The 15,741-nt window shown below is 44.7% G+C and overlaps 1 protein-coding gene across 1 annotated transcript in view; it reads right to left on the bottom strand.

Annotated features, from left to right (window-relative positions):
- Positions 1-15,741, bottom strand: part of Greb1l (GREB1 like retinoic acid receptor coactivator) — a 263,448-nt gene that overhangs the window by 33,647 nt on the left and 214,060 nt on the right. Inside the window, exons 17-20 of the mRNA XM_015987712.3 lie at positions 12,214-12,394; positions 11,047-11,239; positions 5,786-5,916; positions 2,459-2,798 (exon numbers count right to left, since the gene is read on the bottom strand). Of these exons, the coding sequence (XP_015843198.1) occupies positions 2,459-2,798; positions 5,786-5,916; positions 11,047-11,239; positions 12,214-12,394 (845 nt within the window). The remainder of the gene's footprint in view (positions 1-2,458; positions 2,799-5,785; positions 5,917-11,046; positions 11,240-12,213; positions 12,395-15,741) is intronic.

Genomic DNA, 15,741 nt, shown 5'->3' with positions numbered 1-15,741 from the left:
GCACAAAGGCCTGGTGTGGCCTCCAGCACTGTGGGACCCGGCATGATGACATTGTGCCTGTAACCGCAGTGCTCGTGAGGCGGAGGCAGGAGAATCAGTTTCAAGTTCATCCTCAGCTACATGGTGAGTTTAAGACCAGCCTGGCTACTTGAGACCTTGCCTCCAAACAAACATCTTCAGAAGGACAATTCCCCACCCCAGGGCACATCAAGGCGACAATGAGTTACCTCATCAGAGCAAACAATCCTGGAACAGGAGTTGTTTTACTAAGCGGCTGCCATGCTGTGTTCATGCTTTTCCTGATGAGGAGAATTCCCCTTCAGAATTTTAGATTCTGGAATCTACCATTAGGTCATGATTCCACCAAGGGTGGAATAAAAGGCACCGCTGAGAATGGTAAAGGATGTTAGGAGCCAGGAGCCAGCTGGCGAGAGGGAGTCTTGCCTAGACGTGAGCACTTCACAGGAATTCATATTTTCATGCTCACACCAGTGGTACAGAAAGGAGAGACTGAGGATACAGGGATTCTGAGAATCTGGGACTCCCTTATGCATCTGTCTAGCAGCTACTCAGATCAATGAAGGAGATTCTCACTGCCTTGGGAAATAATCACGTAGGAAGCCCTCACAATGGCACACTCTCAGAACAGTGGTCCTAACCTAGGATGCATGCATGGTCAATGTCCCCTTTCCCTGAGCACTGCCAGTGACCCTGATGCTCAGACTGATGAACAGCTTCATTGTGTATTTTAAACAGTGGCCTAGGGGGCAGATTTTTACAACCCACTGGTATATACTGACCTTCTAAGCAAAAGACTCAAGACTATTAGGAGCTAGATAAAGAGAATCAGGACCAACCCAAGGGACACCCTGTACTCCTAATGTGGCTTGGCTACAGGTGTGTGCCTCCCCAGAGTGCTGCTGCCTATCTATTTGTTCTAGTTCCTCCGTCTTTTCAGGCTGCCTCAAGCCCTGCATCTTAGTAGCAGCACCATGAGGATGGCTTCAGGGGCATGGTGATTCACCCTAGGGATTTCCTATAAGGTGGCCTTTGACCATAACTTTTTCTCCATCACTCAAACCTTAATGACACATATCTACCTACAAGGAAGCCCAGGTGTGAAGGCGACCTGACTTCTTCTCACAACCTTCAGTGACAGTGGGAGCACAGAGTCTGCATTTCTCAACTAGCTGGAATAGAAAGAACACCACTCTGGCTTCATTCTCTGCCCCGACCCTCCCAAAGAATGACCTCCAATGACAAATGGCAGTTGCACTGACGCAACACCAAGAGCTGCCCTCACGCTAGGCACGTACGCTTCAGTTCTTCCTACACACGGGAGAAACTTCTCTAGTGAAAAGCTGTAGGTCTGATTTCTGAAAATCCAGTCTTTCCCAGAAGTTATGAACATACATCTATATCTGAAACAGAGACATTATAATTGCTACTGAATATGAGTTTCTGTTTGGGGATAATTTTATTTGTTCTACTTGCTTATCAAGTATCTTGGAATATGTCGTGTAGGTTAGATAATACAACAGGAAAGCTAACATTTGCAAAGTTATTTACGAATAGCAAATAAAAATCTCCAAGTTAGAGCTTGAGGAAATCATGCAGTTCAAATCCTTCAAGACCACGTGCTTTCATTTCAGCAAGTGAGTACCAAACCCGGTTTAGCTTGGGATTTATGTATAGTGGGGGACATCATGTCAGTCTGACTCAGACATACAGTAGCTAGCTCAGCCCCACATCAATACAAATGTGGGCATTTGATTAAATGCTTTCTAATGGTCAAGACAAGGAAGGTAATAAAGTCCTCCAGAAGCCTGGGCCAGGCACAGGGACAGGAGGTCTGAGGACAGGCAGGCAGTCCCTGGCCACAGGAGCAGCAAGGGGCAGGATCATGCACACCCTTCCTCTGAAAGACTCTGGCAGCCGATCCAGCCAAAGCCTGGCACCAAGGGTCAAAGAGAATACAAAGTAGCAAGCTGGGAAATCCACATGCAAGGGAGCTGGACTTTGTTTCAGATCAGTGAGAAGATGAACCGGAATACGTTACCCACTGGCTACCAGCTGACATACAGGCTAGATGCACAGAAGAGAATTCGTGAGTTGAGAGGTAGAGAGAACCGCTTACCTTCCCCTGAGAAAACAGAAGGCAGTGGGCCAGATGCATGTCGAGCAAGGTCGAGAAACATGGGGGCAATTAGGTGATTTTTTGCACTTGCACTTGAAGGGTATGGAGAACAACTGCGCGTACATAGGAAGAGGGATTTGACGGGATCTTTAGAAACTGGCTTCAATGAAGAAAAGCAAGTGCATTCGTTAGTTTAGCCTTAGCCTGGTCAGGGAGGTCAAACTCACACGGCAAAAATGTATTCAACTCAGTTCTCTGGGTGGTCCATCTGTCCGAGAGTCCTGGAAACAGAAAAAGACCGCACGCCTGCCCTTTGCTAACCTTTAATCGTGCCACAAAGTGCGTAGCAACGTGGAGTTCAGAGGCCGGGTTCCCCAGGATGATCTCAAAGCGGTACTGCAGACCCAGCTTGTCTCGCACCTCCTGCAGCCGCTCCTTGGCCAGCATCGCCAGCTGCACGGAGGGCACTCTGATGACCAGCATGTGTCCCCTCCCACTTTTGTTTTTTCCTGGGCAGCTGAGAAGGTCATCCATAATGCTCAGCGTTTCTGGTGTGCTGTGATCTCGGAGTGATGCCATGGTGGTGAGAGCCATCAGGGCCTCTGAGTACTGCTGGATGAGAAGATAGCAGCGAACGACCATACTATGAAGCCTGGGGTACCTACGACAGAACACAGGCAGCTAGCGCACGGCAGAGGGCCAGCAGGAACAGCAAAGCATGTGCAGTAAAATGCAGCTGGAACATTGCAGGGAGGGACAACAGAGCGGAATAACTGTGTATCCCACATTGCTAAAAGTGGTTGTACCTCCAAAGCAGGTATAACCTGTTGGGATAGATGGAGTAAATTAGAGCTTGGGGACTGGCCCAGAGGCCCTACCTTCTCAAAGTGGACCAGCACCCGAACCGGTAAGTTAACTGCCAGAGCACACACGCCCTGCAGCTGAACAGCGCCCTCCCCGACCGGCAATTGAGATGCTCATTAAATACTGAGACACAAGCTGAGCGGTGGTGGCGCACGCCTTTAATCCCAGCACTCGGGAGGCAGAGGCAGATGGATCTCTGTGATTTCAAGGCAAGCCTGGTCTCCAAAGCAAGTTCCAGCAAAGGTGCAAAGCTACACAGAGAAACCCGGTCTCGAAGCCCCCCCCCCCAAAAAAAAAGCAAAAAACAAAACAAAGCAAAGCAAAGCAAAGCAAAGCAAAACAAACAAACAAACAAAAAACCAAAGCAAAAAAACCTGAGACACTGGCCGATGCAAGTTAATTGTGGATGAGTCCCAATCCCCAGATCTTAACCTCATTCCTGGAGGCATCGCCAGCTCACGTCTCAGATGTAAGGAAACAGACATTGCTGTTATTATTCTTGGTGTATCAGATATTAAAAAAGGATAAATGTAGTTGGAGTGGTGGAGCATGCCTGTAAACCCAATACATGTGAGCCAGAGGCAGGAAGATAAAAAATTTAAGCCCAATCTGGGCTACATAGCAAATTTTAGGCCAGCCTGGGCTACATAACGGGATGCTGTTACAACAAAAACAACAATTAGTAAAAAATACACCAACACATGAATTATTGCGAATTTGAGGCCAGCTCTATGGGTAACAGAAATATATCTTCCCAAAAACATGAGTTGGTGCGGGGTGGAGTGGGGTGGGGGTGGGGGGTGGGGGGTGGGGGGTGGGGGGTGCGTGGGTGGGGGAGGACGGGGACGACGGGGACGACGACAATTGGAGTTAGCTGGGGAAAGGGCACCCCCTAGTGGTGGGCCTTTTATTATCAGAGACTGTTTAATTACGGAAGCCAAGGAAATGAGAGCCTAGCCTGCCTGGTGAGCCAGTCACATTGGTCGGGTTGGTTGTTCGAGTGTAGGTAGAAGATAAACTGGTCGCTTTGGTGCTCTTCCTCTGGAAGGGAGACGAGGACAAAAGGGCGGGGGCCCCACTTGCTGCATGAGAAAGTAGGCACTGGCAAGTCAGGGCTGTGCTGGGGCTGGCTGGGGCGCCCCGAGCCCGGCAAAGCAAGAGGAGTCTGGTCCCTTTCTTCCACTGGCAGCTCGTGACTAGTCCAGCAGCAGGGTAGGCTAATAGGGAATTTCACCTTTCCTCTACTTGATAGTTCTCTTTAAAATTTAACAGATATTCACAAGCTTGCCTAGAAAAGCCTAGGGTCGAATACCAGCCAGGGTATTTAAGTGAATACCATGGCTTTGAAGTGTTTTGGGGGGAATGTACCCAAGGTGGCCATACTTCAACCACTCCACCTTTCCCAGGAGCGTGAGTGTGAGGGCTGAGAGAGTCCAGCTACTTGTTCTAGATCACGGGGCTGACTGGAGACAGTCAGGGTCTCGGCTGTCTTCTTGTACTGCAGGGTTTTAGTAGGCTGGGGAAAGGCCCAGAAGACTGAGATGGGCCAGTCCTGGAATAGGGCTCTCAGCTGCTCAAAAAGCATAGCTCTTACTAGCTTGGGCAGAATGCTGGAGGGGAAGAAACCTCACATAAGCTCAAAGCTTGGGGTGATTTTGCTGGCCCATGTTTAAAAAAATTTAGAACAAATAGTAACTTCAAAATACAGACATTTACACTTGACACTTTGACAAAACTATGACTTAATGGTGATGTTTCCCCAATCCATTTGCACTCAACTATAGTAGTGGTTTTGTATTACAAAATCTATAACTGAAGTTGCTGGAACTATCTTTTAAAAGACAAGCTGTGCACTCTTGTGGTACTGGGTTGAGAGACACGTTCTAAGCCAGGGAAGGACTGGGCAGGAAAGTAAAAAGGTGTCTGACGGAAGGCTGTGGAAATCTAGGATCACATGCAGGTTAAAGCCACAGGGTTGGTTATGACAGCCGAAGTTAACATCTGTGGCAGTACTGACTCCCACTCCACGCCCGCGCCCTTCCCTGACACAGCTGTATCATGCTGGGCTGGGCAAATTCACTTGTCTTTGTTTTTATTTATCTCTTAAAACATTTTCCAAATGATAGGACAGGCTGTTAAAGAGATGTTTGTGCCCAATCCAGTTCAGTGTTAAAAAACTAGAGCTACCAGCAGGTCTAATTTACCCCCCCCCCCAACCAATCTGGGATGGTCACACAGAGTATGGGGCAGAGGGCAGGAAGGGACTCTATGACTCAGGCTCTGAGAAAAACAAAAACATAGTCTTTCAGAGTTTGAACTGGAGCTGAGGAATAAAAGGAAGGCTACCAAGGCAGGAAGAATCATCCTTAAAATAGAAGAGTTAAGACCCTCATCCTTGAGGTCAGGACAGAGGATGGGTCCCAAGGATAGAACAAGCTCAAAGCTTCAGTGCATAGCCACAGTTTTCAAAGAAGAGTTTCGCTCCAAGGGAGCTGTCTAGGGATCCTTGTCCACAGTGGCTGACAAACGGACAAAGCCGGGGGATGATGTCAGAGCCTGGCCAGGGCTCAGAGGAGCGCCTTCAACACAGCCTCCTCTGCAATGAAGCTGGCGACGAGACAGCTGTGAGCTCCCACTTGGGCCACACTGCATTTGTTCTCCCCGGATGGCCACATAAAAAGACCTTTATATTTGGCCTTCCCATGAGTCACCGTGACACGGCCAAACAGGCATTTGACTGTGCTTGACATACAGCTAGAGCAAGGGGCAGCCATCTTTCCTTACCTCTCCAAGAGCGTGCTCACCATCTTCTCGAAGGTCTCATCGCATCTCAGGAGTGGGCTGGTGATCCCCCACTGCAGAGACTTGCTGTACTCATTCAAGCCAAAGTAGAGCTTCTCACAGCCCACATCCTCCTGATTGAAAACAGAGCAGACCCCAGTGAAGACAGGGTGTGTGTGTGTGTGTGTGTGTGTGTGTGTGTGTGTGTGTGTGTGTGTGATGAGATATGGAGGTAAAAGAAAACCTTGTTGGGGAACTTGACACCAACTTTGCATTTCCATGGAACTTGGCATGTTGACGCGTTTCCTTTAAGCCAATGGGAACCATGTCAGGTCTGTTTTCTTTTTGTTCAGAGTCACAGGCCAATGCCTTCTTTTCCTGCTAGAAGCAGCTCTCTTTTCTGATCGAGTTTGGGGAGACACTGAAAAACTTGAACGTTGCAAACACTCAAGTTTTTGGTGCTTTTTAATTATGGCAACTCCTTTTACAAAAAAAAATTAGTCTTCAAATGGAGTATAAAATTACAATGCAATATGAATATCCTATCTCATTAGACAGAACACAGCACTAATCCTTCCCCTCCACTGACTCAGTCATCACTATGCAAAGAGTAACTATTCTGGGATATGACACATGGATGCCCTCAGAGGATACTGGGATGTACAACATGCTTCTGTCTTTCATTTAAGAAGGCCCAGAATATTAAGTAAGTTTTGTGACTTCATAGATTTGGTTTTATTTGTTTGTTTATATTTTTCTTTCCTTTTTCTTCAGTTTTTATAGTCATTTTTCTCGATACCTGCGCATTTTATTTTCATGCTTTTTTATTATGGATTGAAATCTTTCTTTAAGCATTCTCCAGTTTATTTTATAAAGAAAAAACAAGGCTGATGCTAAAACAAAAATAAACTAGAGGAAGAAGATGAGGATAGTAGAAATAAGAATGGGCTGGAGAGATGGCTCAAAGGTTAACAGCACTGGCTGCTCTTTCAGAGGTCCTGAGTTCAATTCCCAGCAACCACATGGTGGCTCACAACCATCTGTAGTGAGATCTGGCGCCCTCTTCTGGCCTTCAGGGATACATGCAGACAGAATACTATATACGTAATAAATAAGAATGGGCCAGGGACAAAGATAGTAACACTGGAAATGAATGCCAGAAATGTATGCATAACTTGTTAGAAGTGGCTACAATACTAAACTTTTCTTTTCTTTTCGAGACAGTATCTCATGTAGCCCAGGCTGGCCTTCATCTTGATATGTAGCTGAAGATGATCTCGAACTTCTAATCCTCCTGCCTCCATTTCACAAGTGCTGGCACCGCAGGTGTGTGTCACGATGCCTGTGTCACTGCATACAGTGATGGGTTTCAAACCCAGGGCTTCGTGCCTGCTCAGCAAGCCTTCCACCAGCTTAACCACATCCCCAGCCCCAGAGTCATCGAATAACCCGTGTCATACAGTCTTGTGATCTGCAGAGTCTACAAAGTAAATACAGGGCCAGCTAGAGAGACGGCTCCATGGCTAAGAACACTTGTTGCTCTTGCGAGGACCCAAGTTCAGTTTCTAATGCCAACATGGTGCCTTACAACTGCCTGTAACTGAGCCCAGGGTCTCTGATGCCCTCTTCTGGCCTTTGTGTGCGCCCACATGCATGTATATGCACACACATACATATATACACATAGAAATTATAAAGATCTTTAACAATATAAGACACTATTATTAGGAAGTTTTTAATTTTTAGCACCCTCCTTCAAACAAGATAACCCTGCTTGCGGCACCGGGTCTTATTTGAGAGTTGCAAAAGATGTATTCCTTTCTTTTTTGGTGGACTTGTGTGTTGCACTGGTTACTTTGGGGAAAAACCCCCACCCATTTCTCCTTCCAGCTTCATCTGGACTTCATCTGCACATAGTCATGCAGAAGACTTTCCTCCTCAGCCCTGGTGCTGGTTTGTCTGGGGAAAGACAGGGCTGATGAGGTGGTTCAGTGGGCAAAGGTACTTCCACAAAGTAACCTGAGCTCAATTCCTAAACGTGCTCTGCCTTCTCTTGCAACTGCTAACCCTGTAGGTGTCCTGTGAAAGGCGGGCACAGGTCTACAAGGGCTGACAATGGTTTTTGAACTGAAGTACTCTGTTACATTTCAGTTTCTCCCCCACTGGATACCCATCCGAACAGCAGAAGGAAGTGAGTTGTAAGGACTTTTCTCCTACATGTTGCTAGGTGGACTCAGCATGATAGGGTACAGATCAACACAACATTTTTCTTTCTCTCTGTTGACCTCAGTTCCTTAGGGATGATTTACTTAAAAATTATTATTATTATTTTTTTTGCCAGGCACTGGGGGCACACACCTTTAATTCCAGCACTCAGGAGGCAGAGACAGGCAGATCTCTGTGAGTTCAATACCAGCCTAATCTACAAAGTAAGATCCAGTAAGACAGAGATACACAGAGAATCTCTGTCTCAAAAAACAAAAAACAAAAACAAAACAAAAAAAATTTTTTTTTAAAGGTAGAACTGGGCTCAAGTAATCCTCCAGCCTCAGCTCTCCAAGTAGCTGGGACAAAGACATGTGTGACATGTCTATTATTATCATATTATAATATATCTATAATTATCATGTCTGATTATAGGGATAATTTTTTAAAACTCATATGAAAAACTTTATTATTGTTCTGTGTATTGTGTGCATAGTATGCTGTGCATGTGCACACGCCATGGTGTGCACGTGGAGGTGAGAAACAACTACATGGAGCAGTTCCCTCCTCTGTGGCTCAGGGGTCACACTTAAGTGGTCAGGCTGTGAAGCAGGTGCATCTGCCTCTGAACTATCTCCAGATGTCTGATTTTTTTTTTTCAGAGCTGAGGACCGAACCCAGGGCCTTAAGCACTCTACTACTGAGCTAAATCCCCAACCCCAGATTTCTCATTTTTTAAACATCTATTTGTAAAAGAGTATAACAACCCCCCTCCCCCAGTTATTTTTAATAAACCCCAGAATCACAACTTTAATTTGTAAGTTCATTAGTAGATATCACTAACTATTCCTTTTAAAAATATGACCCAATACCACTATTATACTTAAAGTGTTCACCATAAACACAGGGATGATTCATGGAAAATCCGTTAAGGCCATTTCGTATCAGGAGAAACAAGTCTTTCTCCCCATTGTGGGCCAATTCCTTCTGCAAAAGCTTGGCCAAGCACGTCCCGAGTTCACTGTGGCCAAACAACACAGCGAAGGGACACACATGCAATAGGAGAACTCATTTGTTAGAGTTAAAACAATAAGTTTAAAAATACTTTTATCTTTAACTGACATACAGTAATTATGCACATCTGTGGCATTCAGGCGACATTTCAGTACGTGTATATAATGTAAATGATAAAACAAGAGTAGCTGGCCTGGTTGTCACCTGTATTTCTTTGTGTTGAGAACATTCAATATTTTCTTAGGTGTTTTGAAGTATTCAATTAATTATTTTCCGTCATGGTTCTCTTAGTGCATAGAGAACAGGGCTAGTTCTTCCTCTCATCTCTGCACCCTGTATCTCTCAACCACCCACTCTCTAGCCTTTCCAGCATCCATCTTTTTAGGCCCTGGTAACTACCATTCTACTCTCTCTCTCTTTGAGAACCCCTTTTTAGCTTCCAGATGAAAGTGAGAACATGCATTTTTGTTTTCTGTGCCTGATGATTTCTATTTCTATAATGCTTCTCGAGTCCCATCCACATTGCTGCAGACGGCAGCCTTCCATCCATTTTCACGGCAGAACAATAGTCCGCTGTGTACATGCTGTGTGGATTCCTGTGAACCGTGCTGGAATAAGCACACATGCGCACTGACTTCCACCCCTCCACATAGCTGCACACCAGTGAGACTGCGGTCACCATTAGTTTCAAAGACAATTTTCTGTCTATCTGCTCTACCTGCAATCCTACTGTGTCCAAAAAGCCCACAGGCTCAGCCTGTGCTTTGAAGGGATGCTAGCACATCCTAATTTGACAGTCAATGAACGGGCGTAGTTGTCGCCGATAAGATCCCAGCAGAGCCACAACCTGGAATGGTCTCTGTGCTGTGTGAACATGGTGCAAGAGGTGTCACACTGAGGGAACTGCTGAGGGCTCAAGGTCCAACAAACCAGCACCCCAGCTTCACAGCAGTGAGAAATGCGCAGGGCTCACAAGTAGACAGTCATGTATATCTGGAGTTTCTGACTTAAACATACTTGTTTTTAAGTACCCAAAGCATTCGATATCTTTACATAAGGGATCCACAATACACTGACTAAGGCTGATTATTTTTTATGAAACATTTCTTTGATAATATATTTACCTTATATACTTAGCTTATAGGCTGTAGAAAATATTTCTCAGCTATTAGGGACTAGAGCCCAAATCCTAAGGGACCATCTGATATGCACAGTGTTGAGATTACTCCCAACAGTCAGCCCTACTGAAGGGACCAGCACTGTTGCTATAGCATCAACCTGAAGCCTAAGAACCCACTGGAATGGGAAATCCAGTTGTTGGAAGGGGAGGGTAATTATCAGAGACACAGGTCAGTCAGACTATTAGTCTACTCAAGAAAACAATAAAATGTTCAGGTCTCAGCATAAAATCAGTCTTATTTTTCCTTCTTCAGTATGAAGATTGAATCAGGTGCCTCACACTTGCTAGACAAGGGCTTTACCACCTCAGTACTTTGAAATTAATCATTTAAATTCACACAGGTAATTCAGGGTACTGTGATGCTCTGGTGTACTATTACTTCTTTATTTGTTTGGAAATAGGGCATCACTCTGTATGTAACCCAGGCTGGCCTTGAACTTGCAGACCTCCTCCCTCAAAATCCCAAGTACTGGGATTAGAGGGATTAGTTACCACATCTGGATACTAAAATCTATATAGTATGATTAATTTTGTATCTACAACATACATACATACTTAAAGATTAGCCACCCAATGAACTTTCTGTGGGACACTATTTACCTGCCGCTAAGTGTTATAATAACTGGAATCAGCACACGAAGGTATAGTTTTCATAGTCCCAGCACACAGAAGAATAAGGCTAGGAGGTCGGAGCAAGACAGCAAAATAGCAAGATCCCATTTCAAAAAATTCTAATCATATGAAAAGAAAGCATTATGTATGTTAATTGACACATTTGTGCTGTATTTTTACCAAGCAATGGCCATGTTTAGTCCCAGGTTCTGCCTCTTGGGGAGCTGCGAATGGCTAGGCATGGAAGACTCACCATTGTGTCCAGTTGTATCCAGTGGATCTCATTGCTGGTGCTAATTCGAGACTGTTGGGTCTGCAGTGTGTACGGGAAGGAGCTGACTTGGAGCACCAGGAGGTTGAAAGCTTCTAGAACTTCCCTGCAGTTGATGACTCGATCAGCCAAGCCATGAGTTGGCTCACCATGGGACAGAGAGCCTGAAACCACACTGTGGAAATAGCAAAGGTCCTGTCAGAGCTTCCTTACCCAGCTGGCTGGATACGGGAGTGGGTAACAGCTTGGAAATGACACTATACTTATTTTTTTGAGAGGAGCAGATACAATCAGAATGTGAGTTGAGAGTTGGGTATGGTAGTACACACCTGTCATCAGAAAGCACATGAGAAGCTGAGGCAGCAAGATTGATAGTTTAAAACCACCCTGGGCTATATAATGAGATCTTGCCTCACAAAACAAATACGATTTGAAAGATAAAAAAATGTATATTCTTCCTTACCCCTTCTAGACAGACTTTGGGGACTCCCCCACTCCTGGCTTTTCAGTTTGTTCCTAAGCTATTCTGAGTGTGAACTCAGTCACACTGCCCACAGTAGCTTATCTGTGTTGACGTGGATTGTTTCACTGTGAAAGCTTCCAGCCCTGAAATGACCTTCATCCACAATGGCATCCTTTCCTCCTCGGCCTCTAGCCTGGGATGGGGGCTGGGAGGAGGGTTGGGAGGCCTTTCCAGCCCCACAATCCAGAGAGTTACACCTCTAGAATTTTCTCAGTCCTTGTTCAGTTTGGGTATGCCAGGTTATCATGCAAACTCAAAACCACATTTCATTCTATATTTTTTTTGTTTTCTTGTGTAATTGTGTGTGAGTGAGCATGTTCAATCCCAGGAATCACGTAGTGAAAGAGAACTGATTCCCACAAGTGTCCTCTGACTTTTAAGTGTGCATGAGTGCTACATAAATGGACATACATAAAGAAAATCAATAGTAAAAAAAAAAAAATGAAAATCAACACAAATTGGACAGAAGAGTTGATGGGCAAGGAATGATTAGGAGGAAGTTACCAATGGGAAGACACCAAATGTGAGGGTCTCTGGGCCCTCACATCATGTCTTTAAAGGAGTTCTTTAGGTAACAGTTATTGCTAGGGAAGAGATACTGGATCTGCCCACACTGAAGCAATCACCTCGTTAGCTCCACATGGGAGTTGTCATGAACTAGCACAAACAGTGTGTACGGATTCTGTTTCACCCTTCTCATAAAAACTTCAAACTTGCTTTGAATGTCATTGTCCAGGCGAACAACATATTTCTCTGCTCTTTGATGAGCCATCCTGTCTTCCTCCAGACCCAGATCTACAAGGACACCTGTCAAGAAAAAAAAGTTCCTCTTTTTACACAGTTTTATGCACAACACACACACACACACACACACACACACACACACACACACACACACACAAGCTCGGTGTTGACCAGTACTGGGCACTAACCACACAGAGGTTTAGGCTTTGAGAGCAACTCTTTTTTTCTTTTCATATTCTATATCAGTTTTTTGTTTATTGGTTTTGTTTTTTGTTTTTTCGAGACATAGTTTCCCTGTGTAGCCCTGGCTGTCCTGGATCTTACTCTGTAGCCCAGGCTGGCCTCGAACTCACAGAGATCCACCTGCCTCCTGAGTGCTGGGGTTAAAGGCATTTTGAGAAGGAAATACCTGGTTTCCTTTTCTTTAGAACATCCCCTTCCATGTCTCTTTTCCTTATATAAAGGAATACATTTCTGCTGTTTTTGTGTTCTGAGACAGGGTTTCATGAGCCTACCCTGGCCTCCCAGGATTAGACAGTGGAGGATTAGAGGCTGAGGCACCACACCCACCTTACAGAAAGACCCAGAGAATGCAGATTCCTGGAGAAAAGCTGTTGAACGTTTGAGACCCATTTCATTGTCCTTTTTTTTTAATAAGATTTATTTATTTATTATGTATACAGAAGAGGGCGCCAGATCTCATTACAGATGGTTGTGAGCCACCATGTGGTTGCTGGGAATTGAACTCAGGACCTCTGGAAGAGCAGTCGGTGCTCTTAACCTCTGAGCCATCTCTCCAGCCCTCATTGTCCTTTTTGTAGGTAAAGTGCTAATGCTCATGTCTACCGTAGGCCACCAGGGGGAAAAGCAAGCTTTGGTTTGCAGTTCTTGAATAAATTAATATAACATATAAACCTTATTTCCCCAAATTTAGCATAGAAAAGGGAAATACAAATCCAGGGCTTTACAAATGCCAGGCAAGCACTCTTCCACTGAATTACATTGCCAGCTTCTATTATTATTAAAAATAATAATTATTATTATTTTTATGTAGGGATACACATACACAGAGCATGGGAAGCCTCAATGAATGTTAGTTTATTTTAAAACTAATAAAAACAAATGGGGCTACCCATGATTACTGCATTCTCAAGATGTTAGACTGTGTGACGCTAGTATGGCACCAGAGGCCCTGCCTATAACAAAATTTGACACATAAACATCTAAAGTAGTTCTGGGTACATGAAGCTGCCACTGGGACATAATGTACCCTCTTCCTTAGAAATAAAGAGACTTTCATGAATTATATTGATTTAATCAAAAAAACCTGATACTAACCCACTTAACTGTATGTAGTTACATACACTTAACATATCTACAAACTATAACAATAACCTGAAGTGAAATAAGAGGAAATAAGTGAAAAACGCCTTATTGTTTGAAAAGTTCATCATACCAGAAAAGGAAAACATGAAACTAATTTTAATTCAAGAAATGTTTTTTGAGACAGGGTCTCCTTATGTAACTTTGGCTGACCTGAAACTCACAGAGGTCTGCCTGCCTCTGCTTCTGAGTGCTGGGATTAAGGGTATATATCCTAAAATAGGTGATTTTTTTAAATTTGATTTTTATTTGTATGTATGTGTGGCTATAAGCATGTGTGTGCAGTGCCCATGGAGGCCAGAAGAGGGCACTGGCTCCCCTGGAACTGGAGTTACAGACATTTTTGAGCCACTATGGTGGGTGCTGGGAATTGAATCCTGGGTCTTGCAAGAGCAGCCAGTGCTCTTAACTGCTGAGCCATCTCTCTAGAGCCCTAGTTTTTACTAGGACCCTTTACTTAGATTGTTTTCAGTTTCCACCTGGAAAGAGTCAGGTTTTCTTGTGTCTCCAAAGGTCGTCAAGCAGCAGGTGGAAGCGGAAGGCCTATGACGGTCACTCATCATTCAGTAACTATTTGTTGGTCATCAACCCTGTGAGGTGATCACTGGGGCTGTACCAGGTCTGAGCACACAGAGAGCAGTGAGACAAGGCATGTCAGGATGGGAGGCAGGCAGCTTGGGGTAGAGGAAGCCAGTAAATCAGAGGGGATCTCCAGGAGCTTTTATTCTTGTCTGGAAAGTGGGGAAGAGTCGAGCCAGCTAAAAACAAGTCCTTGGCAAAGAAGCAGTGGCAGCTACAACATCCCGTGAAGAAAAGATCAGATGTTCAACACCAGGAATAAAGTTAAATCCTCAATAAATGGAGACACACACACACACACACACACACACACACACACACACACACACATACACACACACACACAGACACACACACACAGACACACACACACACACTTACACACAGTCATACAGTCACACACACAGACACACACACACAGACACACACACACAGACACACACACACAGACACACACAGTCACACACATACACATGACACACTGTAAAACAGTAAGAAAGTAGGAGGGAAAAAACAGTAACATGTTTCTCATTTCTACAAAACCCACAAACTAACAAACACAGGAAGCCAGGAAAGCCCTGAATTAAACCAAACTAAAAAGATGGTTATGTAACTACAGATTGATGGACAGAAAGTAGGTGGGAAAATGGAGACCAGGAGAGACACAAGCTTCTATGAACACATCACTGTGCATGGCATTGGCTTTTAGAAACCCAACCCCAGTGGACTAAAAATGGTGACAGATAAACCCTCGCTCATCACAAGGAACGTGAAATACAACAGTGAAGATAGTGGAGAAGGACTAAGTGAAACAAACCAGAATTTGGCTGGAAAGTTTAAGTTTAAAGACAAAAGGAACACACACAACAACTTTAGCCGGCAAACTAGATTCTTACAGGATGTGAGCCTGTGATTACATAGTCAATTAAAAAGTCCAAGTGAATGTGTGCTAGACGAGAAGCCGTTTCTTCCTGTGAGAACAAGAAGTCACATGTAGGGAAAGGGGAAAGGCCAAGATGAGTTCCGGTTTGTTTTAGAACTGGAGGTCTCAGTATGAACTCATTATTTAAATGTATACAGAGACGTGAAGAGGTGTGTGCACATGTATGGATTAACATACACACTTGTACGTCCTAGATCTGTCTGCCAAGTGTACCTGAAATGGCACCACCAGAGCAACGAGTGTGCCAGTGGCCAGATCTGGGCTTTAGGTACCTTTTCAATAAAAGAATCAAAGCTTTTGGGGGAAAATGTTAGTCTCAGGACAAGGGCAGGGAAACAACACAATCTTGGGGCTAGTGAAACGGCAAGTCTGACCCCGAGGTGATCCTGGAATCCACAGAAAACTGGCTCACCAGCACTCCTCAGGTGAGATGGGAGGCAGAGTACAGACTTTCCAGGAAGCCTGCAAGCCAGCTAACCTGGAGTATGCATGGCAGAAACATCAA

Source organism: Peromyscus maniculatus, chromosome 19 (assembly GCF_049852395.1).
Source record: "Peromyscus maniculatus bairdii isolate BWxNUB_F1_BW_parent chromosome 19, HU_Pman_BW_mat_3.1, whole genome shotgun sequence".
In the NCBI taxonomy this organism is placed as follows: domain Eukaryota; kingdom Metazoa; phylum Chordata; class Mammalia; order Rodentia; family Cricetidae; genus Peromyscus; species Peromyscus maniculatus.
The sequence above is the reverse complement of the archived record's forward strand: the minus strand, read 5'-3'. Positions and strand labels throughout refer to the sequence as shown.